The 10,864-nt window shown below is 34.0% G+C and overlaps 2 protein-coding genes across 2 annotated transcripts; one reads left to right on the top strand and one right to left on the bottom strand.

Moving 5' to 3' along the window:
* Positions 1 to 963: 963 nt before the first annotated feature.
* LOC145620653 (putative zinc metallopeptidase EGY3, chloroplastic) lies at positions 964 to 5,566 on the bottom strand. Its single transcript, XM_081675357.1, has 6 exons — positions 4,841 to 5,566; positions 4,249 to 4,446; positions 3,274 to 3,498; positions 2,580 to 2,818; positions 2,082 to 2,236; positions 964 to 1,600 (listed from the first exon to the last, which is right to left on the bottom strand). The coding sequence occupies exons 1-6, from the start codon at positions 5,384 to 5,386 to the stop codon at positions 1,245 to 1,247; spliced, it is 1,719 nt and encodes a 572-aa protein (XP_081531483.1). The 5' UTR covers positions 5,387 to 5,566; the 3' UTR covers positions 964 to 1,244.
* A 45-nt stretch (positions 5,567 to 5,611) lies between these two features.
* On the top strand, positions 5,612 to 10,197 carry LOC145620179 (uncharacterized). The gene is made up of 2 exons (XM_081674812.1): positions 5,612 to 5,675; positions 9,353 to 10,197. Exons 1-2 carry the CDS (start codon positions 5,612 to 5,614, stop codon positions 10,195 to 10,197), a joined length of 909 nt encoding a protein of 302 aa, XP_081530938.1.
* Positions 10,198 to 10,864: the final 667 nt, after the last annotated feature.

Below are 10,864 nucleotides of genomic sequence, written 5' to 3'. Positions count from 1 at the left end.
AAATGTGTGAGTGATTAATACCATTATTAAATGAGAGAGAATAAATGTAATTATATGAATATGAAACCATTATTAGCTTGCTCATTAATTACTTGAATTATATGAGACCATTATTATCTTGCTAATTAATTTTTTTTTTTTACACAAATCTTGCTAATTAATTACATTGTCTTTTCTTTCTTTTTTTTTACAGGATTTAATTACTTGATCTTGATTCTGGAGTAATTACACAAGATTAACCCTAAGTAATTGTACAAGATTATGTTTTCTCAAGATGTAATATAATAGGCCAGGGTTCAAATCCGAAGTCCATTAATTTATACCACCCTGTACCATTTAAGGCCTGTTCTGTTAACCTTATTTTCACTTATTTCAGGAAAAATAAGTTCAGATCGAATAATAAGTTTAGATAAGATAAGTTCAGATAAGTTGTAATAAGGTAATCAGAGCTATCCAAGTTCACTTTATAACTAAAATAAGTTCTAATAAGGGCTAATATGTTAAGATAAGTACCCCAAATCAGGTGAGTAGAACGCACCCTAAATATAAACGACGCACCACACACCTCATTATTTTTTTAATAATAAAATTAATTAATAAATAAAAAGTCATACGAGATCTACAAAGAAATTTATATCCATAAATACAAAGTAGGCAAATGACATTGCTGGAATTGTCGCTTTACTTCATTTAATTATCTGTAATTTGTTTGTTCCTTTGCTTTTGTCATAAAAAAAAATAAATAAATAAAAAATAACCCAATAGTTTTTATTTCTTGTAATTTGAAACTTGTACTAGTAATAAAATTAATAATACAGTAAGTAACAAAGTAAAGTGCCAAATTGAAACACCATTTCTTTGTCAAAATGGGCTGTGTAAGATTATGCCTTGTGCTAGCAAGGTTACAAGGTATACGTTAAAACCCCTGCAACATCAAACTTGTTGTCCCCTGTTGAAATTGATAATTATTTCGACTAAAATAATTTGACATAGCACCAATTACTTGTACCAGTACTAGTATTTGTTGCATTCACTTTTTTTTCTTTATTTGAGCTACAACTTCAAGCTCAAGTCCAAAATTCTTCAATTTCTAGCTTCAATTTGTACAACACTACAACTAATTCACATACACATATGATAAAAAAGCATCCAAAATCTTTTGATTTACAAGATTCAGGATGTCAAAAATGATCTGGAAGGAGATAACAGCATAATTACAAACCCATATTAGCACTTTACAATAATTACAAATCGCCTCTAAAATACGGCCCGTTGAAAAAGGAGCTTGAGAAGGTCCCTCCTCCATTTGGGAAGAGAGTTAAGAAGCATACAAGGAAGAGGATGACACCCCAGGCATATCGGTCATCACCTAATGGAGTTATCTCATCCTTCGCAGGAATTTCTTCTCCCCCTCGAAAGAACGTAGCAAACAGTCCCCATGCTAGACAGATTACACTTCCACTGAGACCACCAATACCAAGTAGCAAAGAGGTGGCGAATGACAGCAATGTGGCAGTGCTCCTACCAAACATGGCCTGTGCAATCCTACCCCCTTCAAGTCTTCCACAAGGCAACAAGTTCAGTGACGTCACCACCATCCCTAAGGGAAATAGGCACAAGTCAGAATCTTTCATGAAAAGCAATGAAATCGTGTGATTACTGTCGTATGGGCTATGGGAAAAAATGTAAGCCATATAAAGTCATGTTAAAAAAAATCAAAAGTTAGCCTTATTTCCATTATATCTCCTAAACCAGAGCAATAGAGCATGATAGCATATTTTTTTTACCATATGTTTAATATATAAAATTGTGGATGAGTTGATGACTGTCAACACGTGTTATCAATTGAATTTTAAGTGAATTGGTAAAAGGGCATTTTCAGCATATAGATAAAGTTTTGATCAAACTATACAGAAATAGAAACTTTGTTACTTCAATTTTGATGTAATGAACTTTTAGCAGTAAGACAGTTACTTTAAAAGGGTTTCAGCTTCACATAAATATTAAATTCACTTTAAAAAAAATGATGCTCAATGTCACATTTCAGTATAAAAATTAAACAGCAAGGCAGCAGGACGAACCTAAAAGCCCAGCGAAGGCAAGGGGGTCAACTGGGACACCCACTCCTTCCACCGCATTAGGTAAAACATTTCCAAGATCATCAGCATAAGGCCCAATTACATATTGGATGAAAGAAAACAAAGGATTGTTCTCAAAAAATTGAGGCCTTACATACCTGTAAACAAAAAGGCATATCTTAATATGGGAAAAACAGAAGGTTTGAAGAAAAATAGTTAGAGGCTGCACCATGTTGATTATGCATACAAATGAACTTACATAATTTTTATAAAAATAAGTCATACTAACAATAACAGTCTAACCGATTTTTTTAAAGCTAAAGTATGTATAGCTTCTTTTACACCAATTAAAAAAAGGTCCCATGTTGATGCATACAGTACTACCTGTCTGTCACATATTCTATCTATCTAAAAGTAAAGCTACAAGTTGAGGGAATCAATCAATAGTTGAGACATAGTAACTACAAGAACTGGTTTTATAAAGTGGTTGAGGAACCTTACAGTGCATTATCACCACCATTGAAGCTACCATCTGATATAAAGGCAGCAACAGCAAGCCCCAGGGAAGTCAAGTAGGCACTGGCTGTACGAGCAACAGGAATATCAAAAAGGGCCTTCTTATCTGGGAGGAGGGACTCGTAGTTGTTCATTACTCCCAAACACCCTGTCCAATTCGATGGAACAAGAAATGATGGGCTGAGCTTTACCCCATAGCGATTTGCGGTCAACCTTGTGGCAATCTGAAAATATAAGTATCAAACAATGTACCAGAAATTACATATGTTAGAAAAGATAGTAAGAAAACAGCTAAATGCCACATTTCATAATTTGACAGTAACACGGGGCATAATTAGTATATTACTCTTTCCTTTTGATAAATTTTAACTCTAGGGATAAGGACAACATCTAGAAGAGAAAAACTGCTATCACAACATGAGCTCTTTCCCTTCGAGACTCAAATGCGATAATATATGAGACAAGAAATAACATGAATACAAATTAATCTAATTTGCTATATGTACTTCACAAACATTTAAAGAGCTTTGATTTGCCCATAAAACAAAAAAATATGCAAGATTTTGGAATTCCAAGCCACTCATAACATCTAAATCCAATGATAGCAACTTATATTAAATCACACAATGATAGAAGTGTCCGATTACAGAAATACAAGTTTAAGCATGTCATAACACACCTCAGAAACGCGCAAGATCGTTAGGAAACCACCAAAAAGAGGTACAACATTAGCCAGGTAGTCATCGAATGTTGCACCAGGCTTGACAAAGAAACCACTCGTCAAAGCAATAGTTCCAAAAGTTGTAACACCCAATGCTATTGCACTAAGATAGCCCCAGGGAGTGCTCAGCTTCGTTGATTCAAACTGGAGATCAATTTCTGATTTTGGTTGCACCAAACAGACCTTTAAAGAAAAACAACAAGTTACACCAAGATGCAATAATCAACGACAAGCTTCATGAGGATGCAACAAACTAAGACATCAACACATAGAACAAGTGGTGCATCATTTCATGCCATCAGATAAATTACTAGCACTCAATTCAATCCAAGAAAATAAGAGTAAGCAACATTGTGGAAGACAGAGATGAACCCACTCTACTATTTCAGCCTTTAACTGTAATTTGAAAGATACTTTTTCTCTACACATCCCTACTTGAAGCTCGACAATTCTCCAAGCCACTACAGCATCAGGGATCCAGTTATGTTACTGTATAGGACTATTACATTAACATAGGTTCTGGCTTCTGCAGAACCTGAAACTCATATCTATCTGCAAGCTTTAAGTTTGCTTATTAAATGAGTTCTTTTCTAACTTCCTTAATTGAATGTTCAGAGACTTCAGACTTCATAAAGATATAACCTCATAAGCTCTGACTATAAATCCCTACTAAAGGTACCAAGGATTTAAAAAAGTATATATGCCCCAGCAATAAGAGAGAAGTTAATATTTTTTAACCAATTCACTCATGTTTCCAGTCTTTTAAGACACTAAACTAATTGAGCTTTCATTTACCAAATTAACATATTTCTAAATACGAGAGCTATCATCACACACATTACGATTTTATAAGCTTCCTTTGATTCAACAAGAGTGATAATGGAAACCTTAAAATATGATCATAGTGAATCAAGCATTACCATAATACCATACCTGTTTTTTAATGTCATCCTTAGTCTCTTCCATAAACCATAACACAACCTCTGTCCCTGCTGCTTCAGACAATTTCTTCTCCAACTTTGGCATAACTTCTTGGATAGGCTTTCTCAAATTCCCTATGAAAATTCCCCCATCCCCAAATCTTCGGACATCAGTCGCAAAGAAAGTATCAAATCCAAAGCAATTCTTCAACTGAAAATCACAAAATCATACAAATTCATTACCATCTGAATACTTCACTTAAAATCAGTTTTCCAATTTTATTTCATTAGTCTATATAAAGGTATGATCATTTAGACCATTAACAAAACAATACCACACACAATTATATTAAACATTACATTATCAGTCCTATTATCCAATGCTTCCTATATCAATTTCCAGCATTTATTCCATATACAACAGTCTGACTAAATACTAGTAGTTTTTTTGGGCAGTGACATGGACGGAATTCGCTCCAACTTATCATGTAATACGGACAAGACTTTAACCAACTAAGCTAGTCGAAATTAAGTAATTAACTATAAACTACACATTTCAGCATTTAGTATTAAGCAAAATAGATTAGGAAAAAAGAAAAACAGACCTTATTAAGATCAAGGGCTTTGAAGGCTTGTTCAACTTTCTCCAAAGTCTCTTTCTCTCGCAACAAATTATCGCGAGCAATTCGATTGAAAATACCAACAATCGGATTATCACTCTTACTCTCAGCATCAAGCTCCTTAAGCTTCCTATCAGCCCTTTTCTTCTCCAGCTTAATTGCAGCTTCAATTGACGGATTTCCCATGAATTTCTTGAATTCTTCATCAGTTTTCCAGTCCAATTCCTGCTGCTTTGGCTGATCATCATCTTCATCATTTTTTTCTTCTCTCTCCTCAACCCCTTGTTCTACTTTCTGGGAATTTTCGTCTATGTTTGAATCTTCATCCACAACAACAGCTACAGAAGGACTCTCAGTTTCTCTCTCATCTTGCAGAGAGAAGCAGAGTTTTCTGGGTTTTAAGGGTTTGGGGAAAGAAGAGGAGAGAGAATATGGTCGGTGGTAGTGAGAAGTGGAAGCAAATGAGGGGAATTTCTGAGTTTTGTTGGTGACCCATGAAGAAGAAGGTGGAGAAATGAAGAGGGTAGCCATTGAAATTTGAGATTGAGACTGAAAATTGAGTACTTGAATTTGGTCATTGAAGAAGAAAACAGAGAAGACGGGTTGGAATTTGAAGGGATGATAATGGGGTACATTCTGGGGATCGATTGAGTCTGGAAAGTTGGAGAAGATTCAGTGAGTTTCACAGGTGGATGGTGATTTGATACTGACGACAAAAGGAGTCTCATTTGGAGGAAAAAAAAAAAAAAACCGAAAATGATAAATGCTGGATTTTGCAAAGATGTACCCGCGCGTGGGGATGGCATGAGAAGGTCAGACGGTGATGGGTCTCGTCCCTTACGCATTTTTTTATTGTGTTTTTGTATAAATTTAGGGCATGTTCACATTTACTTAATTTCAGTGTTCAATTTAGTTCAGCTCCAATCAGTTCAGTTCAGTTCAGCTCTTAATTTTCCTCTCTCAGAAAATATTCATTTCAGCTTAATTTAGTTTAGTTCAGTTCAGTTCAGCTCAATTCAGTAAATGTGAACAGACCCTTAGGGTTTGTTTTGATTGACTGAATTGAGCTGAACTGGACTGAACTGAACTTATTGGAGCTGAACTGAATATTTTATGAAAGAAGGAAATTAAGATAAGAATTGAACTTATTAGAGCTGAACTGAATATTTTATGAAAGAAGGAAATTAAGATAAGAACTGAACTTATTAGAGCTGAACTGAACTGAAAATAAGCTGAACAGAATAGGCCCTTAGTTTTCCTCTTCTTTTCGTAAACCTTAATAATAAGGAAGATAAAGTTTCAACTTTTCAACAATAGAGAAATTTAATTACTTGATCGGTGTCATATAGTATCGTAGTTTTTTTTTTTTTAAAAAAAAATAGGTATGATGCGGGAGCAATAGACCAATATGGGTATTCTTGAAAATTCATGGAATTTTAAGAAAACCTACACTATCTTTTAGTTATTTTTAATTATTAAGATTTTTGCCTATGGGTTTTTACCTTTCATTTAAAAGATTTTTCCTATTTTTAGGCTTTAAGAGTTTTAGCCATTATATTATTTATTTATTTATTTATGTTAGGATAGATTTAGTAGTTGATTAAAATATGATTAGTAGATATATTAGGATTAGGATTCTTAATATTTTATCTTATTTTATGATATAATTATTAGTTTCCTATCTTATCTTTGTACGATTTTTCACCCTATAAATATGGGTGTATATCAATAATAGTTGATTAATGAGAGAGTTTGATTTTGGAAATTAATCCTTTGTGAGCGTTGCTCGTTTGATTGTTAATCAAAACCACCACTTGTTGCGACTCGTGATCATCTTCTAGTTGCGACTTGGAAGAGACCCTCTATTCCTGCGAGAATTAGAGTACTATCTGTTTATGGTAAAAATAACCCAGGTACGTGGCCCAATCTCATAGTGACACGTGGCCCAATAAACAGGCGACACGTGGCCCTATGAGAGTGAGACACGTGTCCACTTGTCATGGTGACACCTGTCAGCCATCTCTTAATGCCCCAATGCTGCAAACAGAAAGAGAAAAGGGCCCTGATGACCTCAGGCCCAAATCCCGAGAAAACCTTGAAAGCCGTAAAACGGCGCCCCCCACGACACGTGGCGACCTCTGATTGCGCAGCCAATCATGTCACGAAATTCTAGGGCATAAACCCTAGAGGGGTACATGTTCCCACCCCTATAAATACCCCAATCATTTATGATGGGAGGGGGGATTGTGACATAACATAAATATAGAGCATTAAAGAGCTCCAACTTCTCTCTACTTTCTCTCTCTAGCCTTTTCCGTTTCCGTTCACTAACTTGAGCGTCGGAGGCGAATATTCCGAACACCGGAATATTCGTTATTTTGCAGGTGTCCGAGTCTTTGTCAGCAGAGCGTGACCAGTATCCGAGGGAATCACAAAAAACCCCGAAACACTATCCTTTTAATTTTCATGTAATTTCTTTAGTTCTTATTAAAATCCGAAGATCCAATGTTATTATAGCTTGCGAGCCTTGTGAGAGTCTTGAGAGATCCACATCAAGGTAGAAGAATGTTATCATTAATAAATAATAATAATAATAATTTGTAAATTACAAATCCAGAGAACATAACATAATTTTTACTATCAAAATCATTACTATTTTGCATATTGGGCATAAGTCACACTCCACTGCTTCAAACTTGACGTGAGCAGTGATTTTCGATGTCTTTGCATCTTTTCAAGTAAAGACCTTCGCAATCTGCGCTGATGTTTTGATTGTAGAGTTGATGATGAACCCTAAACCCATATGAATCCAAATTACCTTCTCAATTATTATTAAAACCTAAAAATAAGATTCCCATCCATAGATGATAATCAAAATCTCAGAAAATTGGGACATACTCTCACAAATGGAGTGAAAAAAACAAAGCAAAACATATCAAAGCGAATTAAGGATAGACTATTTTTGACCTACACGGCTAAGAAAAGTGCCCTAAAGAGAGGAGAGAGGAGAGAGAAGAGAGAAGAGAGAAGAGGGAAATTAAATTCTATGTAAGATGGAGAGTTATATAGTATAGTTCTAATTTTCAAAGCTTAATATATAACAAAAACAAAGGAGATAATTATGACATGTTTGAAGTTTGGAAAAATGAAGAGTATTGAAGTCCACTAACTCAAATAAGATTCCCTCAATAGCAAAGCGATTTACATAAAAACGGATGGTCATATGTCTCATATTAAGGATATTTAAAAAAGACTAGAATTAAAATTGACATGATCAATACGAAAAACTCGATTTGATTTAGGTATCGACTTGCATGGAGATTGGTCATAAACCTATTAGAATTGAGCATGACTCGAACTTGAAATAAACCCGACCCTAGCAACCTCATATTTTAAAGTAATTTATATGTTAATTTGAAGGACGGTTAGAATGGCCACAATAATTTTGTAGGCAGTGTAATTTTTGAATGTGCACCGTTAATATTTAAGATTAAATCTAAGCCATTTGTTTAGTTGACTAGATAAAAATTGAAAAAAGATAACAACAAATATTAGTTTTAAATTTTCTTCCTTCTTAAGGCTTTCTTCCTCCTATTAATCTGTTTGATTTTTCATTGATGTCCTTCAATTCTTGATAGTTCTTAACATCCTGTTTTTCATAAGATTTCAATATAATTGGAGGTCAATTTTGTCGATTAAATTATGATTTGTGTGAAGGATAGAAAAATATTAGATTGGTAAATAATTGTTCATTTGGAGGGATGATGATGGAAGATTTGGAAATTTGGAAGACCTTTACATTTATATACTTGATCCTATCTATGTTAATTTTTTCTCCATACATATTTAATGGAGATTTAGGTTGAAGGTTGAACATACAGTTGAAACTGCATCAATGTATGGCAGCGATAAAGCAGTTTTTTTGGCAACTAGTTTTGATATTTTTTTTATTTATTATTTCAAAGTCAAATATAAAAATGGACAAGATTAATCTTTAATATTTTAACGGTCGAGATTAAAAGCAATTACAATGGCTACATTTTTTATGTGGTCATTGAAATGTCATCTTAATTTGAATTATATTTGTAATTATGTAAGAATTTTTCAAAAAATATTTATTCAGGGTTTGACTATCTATAATATAATTGTAGAGTGGATCAATGAGGAGCCTCCAAAACCCCAACCAAGCCTCCTCATTCACTCCCGCCTAATTATCCTAATCCCCCCAATTTCCCATTAACCAATCTAATTTAAATTTCAAAACAAAAAAACAAAACTTTCTAACTAAATGCGTGTAGCATACTATCATATTCTGATTATATAATGCCAATTTTATTATGTATTGTAATTTTTGGTGGAAAATTATATTAAAAAGTGAAATTGTAATTTTCTTTTTGGTTGTTTTGTTTAATGTTATACGTACATACTTTGAGATTTTTTATTTTTTTTAATCCTACTATAAGTTATAATCCTTCGATATCCTTGAACAAAATCGAGAATTTGCTGATTGGATAATAAAAGTTGGAGAAGGAGTAATAGCAGGAGTGTCCATTACAGAGGAAGGTGAACCAAATTGGATTGAAATACCACGTGATTTTTTGATAACCAATGATGAACATGGTTTGCAAAATCTCATTAACTTTGTCTTCCCCAACTTGCCTTCAAATTACACGGATTGGGAGTACCTCAAGGATCGCGGAATTCTAGCACCAACAAACAATGATGTAGATGAGCTAAATTCGAAAATTTTATCAATGTTACCAGGAAACGTGCAGAGATACTATAGTTCAGACACTTTGGGTCATACAGAAGATGGTGGGATCCTTGATAACATGGAGCCTATGGAATTATTAAACTCATTAAATTTGTCAGGTCTTCCTAATCATTGCTTAGAGTTAAAAGTTGGTGCCCCGGTAATATTGATGCGAAATATGAACCAATCCATAGGGTTGTGCAATGGAACACGCCTTATAATCAAGAAATTGGGCTATAGAGTGATTGAGGCACAGGTGATCACAGGTCCAAGAGCTACAGAATCAGTTCTAATTCCGCGAATTGATTTAACACCCTCCAACAAGAAGATAGATCTCCCTCTTAAAAGAAGGCAATTTCCATTAAAATTAGCCTTTGCCATGACAATAAATAAAAGCCAGGGACAGACGTTGAGCAAAGTTGGCATTTTTCTCCCTAGGCCCGTGTTTAGTCATGGCCAGTTATATGTTGCAATGTCACGAGTTACATCTCCTTCCGGGCTAAAAATCTTAGTACAAAATAAGAAGGATGTTTCTCACAGTTTGACTAAAAATATTGTGTATAAAGAAGTATTAAACAGTGTAAATTAGATATGTATGTAGTTTTGTTATAACATTTACTTAGTAACTATTAGCAATGTTTGTTTTAGTGTTATTTCAGAGTTATGCTTTTTTTTAAAAAAAAATATATATGAGCTATTAGATTTTTTTGTCATGTTAATGCTACCATTTTACTTTATTAAAGATTTATTTCATTATCTATACTCTTTGTTTTACATTTATACATGTGCGAGGTTGGATCACTGATTATTATATGAGAGTGAATTATTTTTTATGCCCATGCCACTTCAATAATGTTAAAAAGCAGGAAATGAACACGAGATACACACCATGTCATTGTATTACCCTTACGACATTGAATGTGAATATGAGAGTGCGTTTATTATGGATGGTCACTGAACAAAGTACAGTTAGAGGTACAAATTATGTCCATCGTTCATGGAGTATGGTATTCATCGACTCAGAGGTGATATTTAGCTAGAGGTACAAACAATACCCTAGATTGTGTCCGGTCAAAATGCACGGGATATATTAGAAAGATATTAAATATGAAGTATGTAATATAAGAAAAAAACCTCATTCACTTACAATTACGTATATTTAGCTAGAGGTATTAAACATATATTTAGCTAGAGGTACAAACAATACCCTAGATTGTGTCCGTGCTAATGTGAACTTTGATAATAGTGGAAGTTCA

Source organism: Chenopodium album, chromosome 27 (genome assembly GCF_948465745.1).
Source record: "Chenopodium album chromosome 27, dcCheAlbu1.1, whole genome shotgun sequence".
In the NCBI taxonomy this organism is placed as follows: Eukaryota; Viridiplantae; Streptophyta; class Magnoliopsida; order Caryophyllales; family Amaranthaceae; genus Chenopodium; species Chenopodium album.
Note: the sequence above shows the minus strand (reverse complement) of the source record. Positions and strands in the feature narration are given on the sequence as shown.

Excerpts from the sequence above, each read along its gene's own strand:
- LOC145620653 (XM_081675357.1), bottom strand. The coding sequence starts at position 5,386 with ATGGCTACCCTCTTCATTTCTCCACCTTCTTCTTCATGGGTCACCAAC. Across the intron at positions 3,499-4,248 it reads AGGATGACATTAAAAAACAG|GTCTGTTTGGTGCAACCAAA; the intron begins GTATGGTATTAT and ends TTTTCTTTAAAG. Across the intron at positions 2,237-2,579 it reads AATGGTGGTGATAATGCACT|GTATGTAAGGCCTCAATTTT; the intron begins GTAAGGTTCCTC and ends TTTTGTTTACAG.
- LOC145620179 (XM_081674812.1), top strand. The coding sequence starts at position 5,612 with ATGATAAATGCTGGATTTTGCAAAGATGTACCCGCGCGTGGGGATGGC. Across the intron at positions 5,676-9,352 it reads TGGCATGAGAAGGTCAGACG|AATTTGCTGATTGGATAATA; the intron begins GTGATGGGTCTC and ends AACAAAATCGAG.